Source organism: Diospyros lotus, chromosome 2 (genome assembly GCF_014633365.1).
Source record: "Diospyros lotus cultivar Yz01 chromosome 2, ASM1463336v1, whole genome shotgun sequence".
NCBI lineage: Eukaryota > Viridiplantae > Streptophyta > Magnoliopsida > Ericales > Ebenaceae > Diospyros > Diospyros lotus.
In genome coordinates, this window is record NC_068339.1 from 26,337,627 (window position 1) to 26,351,215 (window position 13,589).

A 13,589-nucleotide genomic window follows, 5' to 3' on the forward strand; every position below is an offset into this window, starting at 1 on the left:
ACATAAATCATAACTTGTAGAAACTAATTGTCACATCATTTTGGTAGTATTTTTTTTTTTTTTTTTATAAAACATAAGGTTGTAAGAATATAATTTTTCTTTATGAAAATATTGGTTATTAATGAGTTTTTCCCTTTTGAATATAAACCCACTATTTTATCTGAAATATTTGTATCAAAGATTGAATTGCATAGCATTTTTTTCTTTTTGGCTAGAAACTTTATCGACAAGAATGTTACACTAAATAAATGTAATTATATAAAAAATAAAATAAAATTATACATAATAAGGTTAATCTAAAACTTATTAAAAATAAAATAGGAGAATAGGAGATTAACTCTATGATGTGAAAGATAAGATTAAGATAATTTAAATAAAATAAAGCACACTAAACAAACATTATTGGAGTATTGGGATTGTAGGGAGTTACTTTTATTATCTCCTATTATTCAGAGAATTTTCTGGTCATGTAGTTGGCGGAATTAATAAGATAGGAATCTACAATAATAATATCAAACAATTAAGGGGAAAGCAAGCACTCCGACTAACACTCAAAATCCTTATCCCAAAACCTCATCCAAAACCCCTCTCCCTCCACCTCTCATTTCTGGCCTTGGCTGCAAACCATTAGATTACACCACCCCTCCTGCATCAGATAAGATTCAACAAACAAAACCAAACCAAACCCACCCACATCGTCTTTCCTCTTCTCTTCTCTCCTCTTGTCCATAGCCAAAACCTCCAAATTCCATTATTAGGCCCCGAAACCAATATCCATCATCACAGTAGAACCAGCAAATTATCCACCATGTCTTCCTCAAACCTCACAATGTGGGTCTCCTCCAAACCCTCCCTCCCCGACGCCTCCTCCTCCCTCTCCTTCCGATCCGTTCTCAACCCTTTCCAGCTCCCTGCCCAATCCCCTAATCCACCCTCCTCCAACCCCTCCAAATCCGCCATTTTCTGCGGCCTCCGGGAGCTTCGTGGTCGTATAGATTCTGTGAAGAACACACAGAAGATCACTGAAGCCATGAAGCTCGTTGCGGCCGCCAAGGTGAGGAGGGCGCAAGAAGCCGTCGTCAATGGCCGGCCCTTCTCGGAAACGCTCGTCGAAGTTCTTTACAACATCAACGAGCAGCTCCAGACGGACGACATCGACGTTCCACTCACCAAGGTCCGGCCGGTCAAGAAGGTGGCGTTGGTGGTTGTCACCGGCGACCGGGGCCTCTGCGGCGGCTTCAACAATGCGATCATCAAGAAAGCCGAGGCGAGAATCGCGGAGTTGAAGGACCTCGGCCTGAACTACACCGTCATCAGCGTGGGCAAGAAGGGCAACTCCTACTTCCTCCGGCGGCCTTATATTCCGGTCGACAAGTTTCTCGAAGGCACTTCCCACTAACACTTGTGTAGATTTTCTTCATCCCATCCCGTTACACATTTTTCACTTGTCCATATATATCCACAAAATCCCAATTGGCTGATTGGGTTAAATGGGGGATGGCAACTACAATCCTAGCCATTTCTTAATTAAGTTCTATATATCTGTTAAAACAATTTATATATATATATATATATAGAGAGAGAGAGAGAGAGAGAGAGACTGATTACAATGAGATTAATTAGGTCTGCGAAAAGTGTGGCAAAATTGTTAAAAACAATAATAATTTAATTTGGATTGTTATATGTATATAGGTGGGACGTTGCCGACGGCGAAAGAAGCTCAGGCGATCGCGGACGACGTGTTCTCGCTCTTCATCAGCGAAGAGGTGGACAAAGTGGAGCTTCTGTACACGAAATTCGTGTCATTGGTGAAGTCGGAACCGGTGATCCACACGCTGCTGCCGTTGTCGCCGAAGGGGGAGATCTGCGACATAAACGGGAACTGCGTGGACGCGGCGGAGGACGAGTTCTTCCGGCTGACAACCAGGGAAGGGAAGCTGACGGTAGAGAGAGACGTGATCCGGACGCAAACGGCCGAATTCTCGCCTATATTGCAGTTCGAGCAGGACCCGGTTCAGATCCTGGACGCCTTGCTGCCGCTCTACTTGAACAGCCAGATCCTGAGGGCCTTGCAGGAGTCGCTGGCCAGCGAGCTGGCGGCCAGGATGACCGCCATGAGCAACGCCACCGACAACGCTGTGGAGCTCAAGCGGTCGCTGTCGATGGTATACAACAGGGAGCGGCAGGCCAAGATCACCGGAGAGATATTGGAGATTGTCGCCGGAGCCGATGCTTTGACCTGATTTCAAGATTAATGACGATCAGATACATATATATATATATAGCTTAATATTCTTTGTTTTTGATGAGCTAGCTAGCTAGCTGCCCTTGCCCCCACCCCCACCCACCATGGCATGAATACATATGTGATCGATTGTGCTTCGACAGCTGCCGTGTAGGTATTTTTGTGGGTCTTTGTTGGCTAAATTATTCATTCAATTATATATATATATATATATATACATGTGTTTGTCTGATAAGGAGGAGGACTATATATGGAGATGAGACACTTGTTCATTGTAATTCTCATTCGACAACTACATTAATGGCATTGCAAAACACTAGGGTTTCAGCTGTGAATTTCTCCACTACTAGCTTCTTGTCACTTTTATATGTTTGTGTCTATATATATATTTTTTAAATTTTGTGTTCAGTTCTTGATCCATCTCTTCTAGTTTGTGCAAGTATTCTTGATTGTTTTGAAGTGAAAAAATAAATATTAAATCTAAATCTTAATATCTCATTTGAATTTTTCCATTGTCTTAAAAAACGAATTTGATAAGACTCTCTCTGTAATACCCAAAATTTTTTAAAAGGACTCAAGCGTAATTTATCTTGAGCCATAAGTGAAATTATCAAAAGATTAGGGATTATAGTGTAATTTTTCACAGATATGAGTGATTGAATTAACTGCAGGAAATGCCTTGTAGCTTATATGTCTAAGGAAAAAGGTATGTCACTGACGAGTATCTTGAGGCGTGATTTATAGTGTTGAAATAAATCGGATCAGAGATAGTTTTTGGTATAGCTATGGTTCAATATAGAAAACTTAATAGTCGTAAAGGACTTCCGAAAAGTCAACATAACTCTGTAAGGATTCAAGTTTTGCGTAAGAAACAACCCTGAAGTAGTTTCGGGATGAAACAAAAAGGATTCATGATCAAAGCATATTTTCGGCCCTAATTATAATTTATGAAACTTGGCCGAAAGCGGTAAAACGAAACTTGGGGGATAAAATGTGAGAGAGAAAAGTCATGGGATTATTATGGAATTTTTGAAAACTCAAGAGGTGGCTCAGAAAGGCCCAAAGTGCAATTTTGAAAGTTGAGGGGTTGAAAGTGTAATTTTTAGAAAACTGGCAGTGTGAACATTGTCAACCGCCTGCCACCTCTCCCATCGCCGATTGCAGCCATTGGGGGCTCCTAAGAAGGGCTCAGAGGGTTCAGGGCTAGGGGTAGCCTTATCGGGACCTGTCCACGGCCAAGGATCAGTCATGTCGACTACTGATTTGATCAAAATTTTGGTTGTGACATGGCCAGAAAATCGAGGGTTTGATAAGTCAGTTTGGGGGCTATTGATGATGGTTTTGGATCGATCTAAGGTAGGTTGGGTCATTAAAGACCTCGGATGTGATGGCCAAAGACGTTTGAGGGCTCGATTTCTAGTATAAATAGAGGTCAATAGCCGAGGGTTTTTCTTTAAGTTGAAGCTTAAATTCGAAACTTTAGAGTATGAATCAAGGGTTAAGGATAAGGAGCTTTTGTTCCTTGTATTTTATTGAGTGTTTCTGGAGCTTTTGGTGAGGTTTGGTGTGAGTTTCAAAGGGTTTTGAAGGGTTGTCGAAAAACTAGGTAGAAGCTTCGGCCGATCTTTAAATGTTCGGTTGAGCCACTTCCAATGGTTGTGTTTGGGCCCAAGGTGATACCATTGGGATTGACTTGGGGTGTAGATCAAGGCAGGAGCAAAATCTAGAGATCGTCAATGGCTGGAATCGAAGAAGACAATCGGCACGTGAGGTGCACGCGTCAGTCTTCACACGCAGTACACAAGTAGGGCGCGTGAGCTATAGGTATTTTCTTATTTTTATTTTAATATTTTTAAAAAAATATTTTATGAATTATGGTGTTGAAAAATTTGAAAAATGTTTGATGAGGTATTTATTTTGGATTTTTTGAGGAAAAAATAGGAAGAAAATATGAAAAAATAGGTGTTGATATTTCTTTGAATAAATATGATGGTTAGGGTACATTGAGACTCAAGGTTGAGTGATATTGCAATTTTTAAGGCTTGACAAGAAAATTGAGGGTGGACATGTTATTTGAGAAATACTTAGTTTTGTTTCAAAGGTGACTGGTTTTCCCCTAAAACTTATACGTGATATATTTGCCTATATTATGCATGATATTCACGAAGGTTGCTAAATCATATGTAATTTATGAACATATTATCATATTTACACATGTAATATTGCATCGATAGCCGTGATTTTTCACATGACATGATATTGTTGGCATATTAATACTTGTGAATGAGATGGGATGGAATGTCGCTCTGATAGTGTAGCTGTAATTCCCCAAGGGTGTTACTGGAACAACGTATAGGAGTATCATGTTGCCTTGTGTGCATGCCAGGATGACTGCTTAGGGTTCCATACCGGGCTAAATTGCCAGGGAAGTTACACTAGGGTATCTGTTTATACTTCTCCATTCATCATTCATTCATGTTGTTTTAACCCTCTCTTAGAAGATTCATCTTCTAATAAAGACATTTGTCTATGGAATATTCCATATTCAAAGCGAGATAAGCAGTAAAAAAGGCAAAAGGGTGATCGAAGCATGAGCGTGGTAAAGGTTGTGTTGGGTCTTATGCCAAGGCTAGGACCAGTTATCCAATTAATTTTTGTTTATTTTCATTAATGGTTATTGTAATGATATGATGGATGAACGATATGTACAAACTTATTTATGTATTGATTGACGAGATTTCATGAGGTTTTGATTCTGTTTCTGCTTATGAATAAGTTTACCACTCCTTAGTTATGTTTTGGGAATGTTATTCTTATGTGGGTAATGTTAAGGATTTTAGTATGAACTGTGAATGTATGTGGAAAAAAAAAATCCTAGCATAATTAATGCCCTAAAGAGGCAGGGTGTTACACACACAAACACACACACTCTCTCTCTCTCTCTCTTTAGGAGAGTTCTCCGTTAACTGTCATTCTCGTGATTGTTCCTTGGTACGATTACCAGCGCACTCTCCCACATGCATGATCGATAGTCAACTCAATCTCCTCTCTTCTACAAATTTGAATGTGAGATGCTCAAATGGTATGCTTAAGAAAACAAGTCCTAGATAGATTAAATTCACCTAACATGATCACAATGTTATATCTATAGCATGTATATATCACCCAATCGCTCATAATAAATATCAAGAAAGATTGAATCTTTACCTAGATTATCCACCTTAACTAAAGGCACGAGGCAAACCCCTCGAGGTAGCACAGATGGTCCTCCGCACATGTTTGGGAGCTTGGGTACTGCGAGATCATGAGTTCGAGACTGAATCCGTGTATCAATTGTGACTATCTGAGAGGCTACGGGAATAGGTCTTTGACTTGGGCTCACCTAGTGCAGGGTTGTTACCTGATTGGTTGCAACTCATAGGTTATGGGAGAGAAAGTGACGGTTTCTACCAAAGGCTGAATATACTGGAGCTTCCTCTGATTCCTACAATTAAAAAAAAAAACTAGAGGCACAAGGCCTTTTGTAACTGTTAGTGTAAGTGCTCTAGACCTAATCAGATTGGGAAAATTGTACACTGACAATTGTAATCATGTTTATTTTTTGAATAAGGAGTTGTTCAAATTCACAAGAAGTCATTCTATTAGTTTCTTGTTATTATTATAATAATAATGAAACTAGATAAAAGTCCATATGATGTATACTGTGATTAATCTATAAAGATGTGAGATGATGCATCATAGTTTCTAGACATCATTAAACGTCCCAAGTCATAAAAATATCAAGAATGGACATTGACAATTGCGGTAAGACTTGTATGTACTATGTTTTTGTAATGTGATAGCAATGGGGGTCTCACACCCATAGGCATGGGGATGTCTAGACAAATACATAGGTGACCAATGTTGGAGAACGTGTCACTGGACATGACTCGCCATGAGAATCCATTTTGGTTATATGTTGATGGAATTCTCATACGAGATGGGTGTAACTAATCCTTGAACCTGAGGTTATCACGGTCATCTCATAAGAAGACCGGTATGCTTTGACATCGTTTCGATGGGCCTAGACAAAGGCTGCACGTGGGCGATCGTTGGGTATATTGTGAGACTTATGGAGATGGGTGCATAGCCAAGATGGGACTCGTCTATCCCTTGATAGAGGATGATGTATCTAAGGCGCCTTCAGTGGATATTCACTTTAAATCCATGGCCATGGTGAAAGAGATCAATAAGAAGTTATTGATTCACTTTCTATTAAGTGAAGATATTCGGATGACCGAAGAAAAACTTATGTGATTATAATCAAGCAACACATTGCCAACTTGAGATCACATAGGATACACTGATGAGAGGATCGTATTATACGGTAACCATGCTCGTGAAAGGTTATTTGCGGATTATGAATCCTTCTGAATAATTGGGTAGGCATGATGCCTCGCTAGAGGCCAATCTTGTCTTATGTGTTTGTACCAACACATTGCCAACATATTTGGAAGCCTAATGAGTCATACACAATAGGCATGGTCCCTGGCTTAAAGCAGGAGAGTGGACGTATGGTTAAGTGGGATACTTCGGCAAGAAGTTGTGCCGTCGTAGGTTCTTACGGAAAAAGAACAAATAGACGTAAAGACGTCGATATGACGAGGAGTCGTTTTAATGGAAAGAATTTCCTAAAATGGCAATTGATTAAATTAAGAAGGAGTTTCTAATTTAATAATTTTCTATTTGTTGGAGTGGCAAATAGGAAATAAAATATATTTGGATTAAGTTAATATTTGGATTAAATTAGATTTGCGCCAAATATTAAATTAAATATTATATTTGGACTAAATTGGATTTGGGACAAATATTAAAATAAATATTATATTTGGATTAACTTGGATTTGGGTCAAATATTAAATATTATATTTGGACCAAATTAGATTTTGGCTAAATATTAAATATTATATTTGGACTTGAATTAGATTTGGGCCAAAATATTTTATTTAAACCTATAAAAGGATTTGGGCCATTTAATTATATTTCTAGTTGGACTAGAATAAGCCCACTTAAAATTTTAATTAAATTAGAATTAATAGGCTAGTCCAATCCATTAGGGTTTCAGAAACCGTAAGATATTTCTATATAAATATCCCTTTATAGGTTGCCCACAATAGTTGAGAGTTTTTGGTGTAGTTTTTTAAGTGTTGAAAAACGTATTGCCATTCACTCTTCCCCGTTTCTTTTTGGCATCGATTTGAAACGAAAGCGTTGTTTCTCAGTCCATACACAAGCCGCACAAAGGAGAAAGAGCTAGCACTCATATTCTGCTCTTCTTGCCAACAGACGTGTGCTGCGTATCACGAGTTAGAGGCCGGACGCTTGGACGGCTTAAATCCGCGAACGACTCGATAATCTAAATGTTAGATTTATTTATTTGTTTGTGAATGATTTGATTTCGACGTTGATCCAATCGCTGGGATCGGGGTAAGGTTCAAAATTTTTAAACTACGTTGTTAGCCCCATAGCGATCTTGCTTTACTTTCAGTGGTATCAGAGACATCGTTGAAATATTTCAATTCCTTATGTGCGGATTTGGTTATGTTGTTATTTGTGAAATAATTAAATAATTGTTGCTTTTGTATTTTTTGGATTGCAAAACGTTTTTGGGTGAAGGGCAAAAGATCGTGTATGACACGGAAAGGGTGAAACGGGGTTCAAGGTGCATACGGATGCACCAGGGCGTCGAAAGATCGGCCAAGCTGGGCCCCGCGCGTGCTGGGCAAGGCCTGGGAACGCACAGGTGCCCCTAGTGTGCGGCCGTGCAAGCGCTACAAGCTGCCCGCACGCACGCAAGGCGCTGCCGGGCGCGGGTGAGACCCGCGCACCCGCAGTAGACCCGTAGGCTGCCCGCTGGTGCAACCCGCGCACAACCCGCGTGGCCCCGTCCACCCGCATAGGCCGCGGCCGTGTGCGCTAAGCACGCCCACTTCTCTTTTTGGGCTGGCAGCATGTACGACATGCTGCCCAGCCACCTCTTGGCCCCTCCCACTGCCTCGAGCTTCGGTTTGACCCTTCCCCAGGGTTCATGTGAAGCACCCGGGTTGACCCTTCAGTGGCCTAATGCGTTCCGTTCCCTCGGGTAGGGCCCGACCAAATTATTTGGCTATTTTTAATTATTTTTATCCAATCCATGAGTGTATGACACCTATGGGCTGTGATTAAAAATGGGCCAGGGCCGTTAATTGGGTTATTTATTAATTATTGGGCTACTAGTGTATGTTTGACATGCATTGGTTGATCCAAGGCCTATTGAGCCTTGTTAGTTAGACTAATGGATGGAGCCCAAGCCCAACACAATTAAAACAATTTTGTTTTTTCAAAATTATACAAAATTTTAATTTATTGAAAGAGTTTCATTAAAATTGAAATAGATGCGACAATTAATTAACATAATATAAATGAATCAATGTGATTGATTGCATGGGTGTATGGTATAGATCAAGTTGACCATTTATTTTATATTGGGAATGAATTCTTGTAAATTTGGTTTTTGAAATAGGGCCTGCATATCCTGCCTCTCTTATACTCTAATGTACATTCTCTTCTCATCTCACTCCCCCCGAATGTAATTCAGGGTTTTTTATTCTATGTAATGTATGTAGAATAGAATAGAGTAGTGATAGTTGTAGTTTGTATGAAGAGCAAGAGATGGAGCTAAATTGAAAACAAAATTCGAAGACCAACGAAGGCTTAGAGAATGTGCTTGAGAAGCAAGATGTGATTCTTCACCTAGGTTTGACCCACTAGCTTCCCTTCTATGGCTCGAGGGGGTTAGCCGTAGTTATCCATACCATACACCGGTTTGAGTCATTTATTATGCATTATTAATTTGATTAATTGCATGTGATGAGATCTAAATAAATAAATAATAAATCCCTCATTAATATTAAGCCAACTTGCCTTCCATCATTATGATGCATTAGGATTTTAGCTGGCACTTGATTTGTTGAGTCACTCAAGGTCATGTGTCACCTATGATACCTGTGTTTCATGGGCCATGAGATGTCCCTGAATGATGGGTCCGACTTAACTAGAAAGGTGGGGTTTGTTGAGTCACTTAAGGCCTTACTGAGTATAGAGGCAAAGATTGGGAGTCACATAAGATGTGCTTGACAAGGAGTTGTCAACCCAATGAATCTAGGAGTTGCATGGAGATGCAATTGGTAGCAAGTACCTACCTAATCAATCCTAGCACAATTTGTTGAGTCACTCAAGGTTGTGCGAGGGGAGATGGGATCCTAGCATGCTAGGAAATCTTCCAACGGGATTTTTCGAGTTATGTCTTGAGGCTGGCAAACTCATAGAAAATAGTGAGAGCAATCATAAAATATTACTTCTTGCAATTTATGATTTCGTAATTCAATATGATTATAATAATATCTCTATTCAGTTGTTGATCCAAAATGTCTGGAAACATGTTGATAAGATCGATACTCGAGGGTAATAATACCTTCAATGGGACTAATTTCTATAACTAGGAGATCATCTTGAGGATAGTCCTCACATATGATAAGATTCTCTATGCGATAGAGAGTTATCTTCTTACGAAGCCACCAGTTAAGGAAATAGTAGCACATTAGGTCTGGACGATGCATAAGGGTGATATGATCATCACTTGGTATATCATCTTGGCTGCCATAATCCCGAAACATAGGTCGCAACATAAGAGTTATGATGCCTATGAGATCATGGCTAGGCTCAAGGATCATCTATTGAGAAGCATGTCATGAAAATGATACGTTTTATCAATAAGTTGCTAGAGCTAAACTTGGGTATGGATGCAGAAACTTACCCCAAATTTGGTGCTACAATCCCTCCCTAAAAGTTATGGAAAAGACTCTTGGAGAGTGGTTGTCCATACTAAGGGAGACCGAGCCTAAAATTGATTATAGGCCAAGGGAAGTGTTCTCTTAGTTGAAGGGCCCAAGGCGCATAGGGGCAAGTCCAAGAGTAAGAAAGCCAAAAGGAAGAAAAGTTCTTCCATAGCGCAATTTGGAAGTGTCCAGAAGACTAAAACCCAAAGGGTAAAGAGGATGCGATCTATCACCACTATGATAAACCGAGAGGTGTAGAGTAAGAAGAGTTCTACTCAGGGCACTTCAGGTATTTATGTTATTAGAATTAATTTATCCACTTCTGATCAGTCCACATGGGTATTAGATACTAGATCTAATGCTCATATTTACACTTTTGTGTATGGGCTTAGGAGTACGAGGAGATTAATAATAGGAGAAGTGTACCTACACGTGGCAAATAGATCAAAAGTTATTCCATTAGTTGTAGGGACCTATTTATTAACATTGCCCATAGGGCTTGTATTGGAGTTACATAACTGTTACTACAATCCTAGTTTGATTATGAATATAATTTCTAATTCTTGTTTGACAAGGATGGATATTGATTTTTTTAAGGACAATAGTTATTCGTTTTATAAAAATGAGTTGTTTTATGGTAAAGCAACAATACGTAACGGTTTTTATGTCCTTGATGTTGATACTCCTATCAATAACGTAAATATTAAGGGACTAAAATCAGGTGATTTAAATAGCACTTATTTATGGCATTGTCGCCTTAGCCATATAAATAAGACCCGCACATCTAACTTGTATAAATTTGGATATCTTGGCACGTTTGATTATGAATTATATGGTGCTTGCGAATCTTGTTTACTTGGTAAAATGACTAAGTCTCCTTTTAAAGTAAAGGGAGTGAAAGCCACAGAAGTGCTAGGGTTTGTGCACATTGATGTGTGTGGACCCAAGTCCACCCAAGCTAGATGTGGATATGTCTACTTCATAACCTTTACTGATGATAGATCATGTTTTGGTTATGTGTATCTTATGGGACACAAATCTGAGACTTTTAAAAAGTTCAAAGAATTCATATTTGAAGTCGAGAAACATAATGAGAAAAGTATCAAAGTACTTCGATCGGATCGAGGTGGTGAATACTTGAAAGTTTCTACATCATCTGAAGAAGAATGGGATTCTCTCACAATGGACTCCATCTGGAACACCAGAGATGAATGGCGTGTCTGAAAGGAGGGATATGACCTTGTTGGACAGGGTCTAGTCCATAATGAGTCACACTGAACTCCTCATTTCATTTTGGGGATACGCATTCCTCACCGCGATCTTTGTTTTGAACAAGGTTCTAAATAAATCAGTTACTCAGACTCCATATAACATATGGAAAGGAAAGAAGCCAAATTTATTTTTCCTTAAGATTTGGGGTTGTCAAATTTATGTTAAACGTGTTGATAGTAATAAGCTACAACCAAAATTGACGAGATGTCTGTTTGTAGAATATCCAAATGGATATTACTTTTACCACCCATATGAACAAAAGGTGTTTTGTTGCCAAGCATGTAGTATTCCTTGAGAATAAATTCTTAGATGTTGTGGCTAGTGGGAGGAATGTTAAGCTCGAAGAGATTCGAGGTGAACCACAAACAAATACTCCCCTCCAGGAACCTGAGAAAGATCAGACACAAGATGTTGTGTTAACTCCCCAACCTTCTACACAAGAACCTCGTAGGTCGATGAGGGTTCGTCGCGAGCAAGAGAGATATGGATTTCTCGTCTCGGCACATAAAGATGTGCTTCTAGCTATGAACAATGAGCCTACTACCTATGATGAGCCAATGTTTGACATTGACTCTGTGTTATGGCAGATGGATAACAAAACAACTTTCCTTAAAGGAAACTTGGTTGAAGATGTATATATGACACAGCCTGATAGTTTTGTTACCCATGAACATGCAAATAAGATTTGTAAGTTGCAAAGGTCCATTTATGGACTAAAGCAAATATCCCGGAGTTGGAATCAATGTTTTGATGAAAAGATCAAAATGTTTGATTTTTCAGGGAAATTGATCTTTGTGTTTACAAGAAGGCCAGTGGGAGCGCGATACCATTTTAGTCCTATATGTGGACAATATATTGCACATTAGGAATGTTGTTCCTATGATGCAATTAGTTAAAATATGGCTTTCAAAATATTTTCTCTATGGAGGATTTGGGCCAAGCAGCCTATATTCTGGGAATAAGGATCTATAGAGATAGATCCAGGAGGTTGCTAGCACTCTCCCATAGTGCGTACATTGACAGAGTGCTAAAGAGGTTTAGCATGGAAGATTCTAGGGGGAGAAGTCTTCCCATGTCACATGGAATACATCTCTCCAAGAAAATGTGTTCGAAGACACAAGATGAGAGAGATAGAATGAGTCGAGCACCATATGCCTTAGCTATTGGCTTGATCATGTATGCCATGTTATGTACGAGGCCTGATATCGCATATACTTTGAGCATATGTAGTAGATATCAAGCTGATCCAAGTGAGAAACACTGGATTGCTGTGAAAAATATTCTTAAGTACTTGTGAAGCACTAAAAAGATGTTTTTGCCATATGGAGAATGAGAGCATACCATGAAGGGGTTCATGGATGCCAGTTTCCAATTCGACCATGATGATTTTAAATCACGTACAATCGAAATTCATATTCTGCCTACATGGCTGGGCCATGAGTTGGAAGAGTTCCAACAAGAGATAGTGGCAGATTCAACAACTAAAGTCGAATACATAACAACCTTTGAATCAGCTAAGGAGGTTGTATGGATCCATAAGTTCATTGATGAACTTAAAGTGGTGTCCAACATTGTTGATCCGATAACAGTTATTGGGACAACAATGGAGCCATCGCGTAAGCGAAGGAACCACGGTCTTATCAACGGACCAAATTTGTATTGCGGCATCACCATATGATAATGGAGATTATCAGTTGAGGTGACATATATAGAGAAAGTGTAAACGGATGACAACCTCGTAGATCCCTTGACTAAAGCTCTGTCCCAGGAGAAACATGAAAGTCATGTTCGATCATCAGGTATAAGATACATGAGTGATTGGTTCTAGTGCAAATGGGAGATTGTTAGTGTAGGTGTTCTAAACATAATCAGATTGGGAAAATTATACACTGACAATTGTAATCATGTTTATTATTTGAATAAGAAGTTGTTCAAATTCACAAGAAGTCATTCTATTAGTTTCTTATTATTATTGTAATAACAATGAAACTAGATAGAAGTCCATATGATGTATACTGTGATTAATCTATAAAGATGTGAGATGATGCATCACAGTTTCTAAACATCATTAAACGTCCCAAGTCGTAGCAATGTCAAGAATGGACATTGACAATTGCGGTAAGACTTGTATGTGCTATGTTTTTGCTATGTGATAGCAATGGGGGTCTCACACCCATAGGCATGGGGATGTTTAGACAAGTACATAGGTGACCAAT

General features: G+C 39.3%; 1 protein-coding gene across 1 annotated transcript; it reads left to right on the forward strand.

Annotated features, from left to right (window-relative positions):
- Positions 1 to 581: 581 nt before the first annotated feature.
- Positions 582 to 2,588, forward strand: LOC127795934 (ATP synthase gamma chain, chloroplastic-like). Its single transcript, XM_052327916.1, has 2 exons — positions 582 to 1,385; positions 1,693 to 2,588. The coding sequence occupies exons 1-2, from the start codon at positions 809 to 811 to the stop codon at positions 2,241 to 2,243; spliced, it is 1,128 nt and encodes a 375-aa protein (XP_052183876.1). The 5' UTR covers positions 582 to 808; the 3' UTR covers positions 2,244 to 2,588.
- Positions 2,589 to 13,589: the final 11,001 nt, after the last annotated feature.

What these genes read in the sequence shown, in the direction of transcription:
- LOC127795934 (XM_052327916.1), top strand. Translation starts at nt 809, where the DNA reads ATGTCTTCCTCAAACCTCACAATGTGGGTCTCCTCCAAACCCTCCCTC. An exon ending in GGTCGACAAGTTTCTCGAAG is followed by an intron (nt 1,386 to 1,692) that starts GCACTTCCCACT and finishes ATATGTATATAG; the next exon opens with GTGGGACGTTGCCGACGGCG.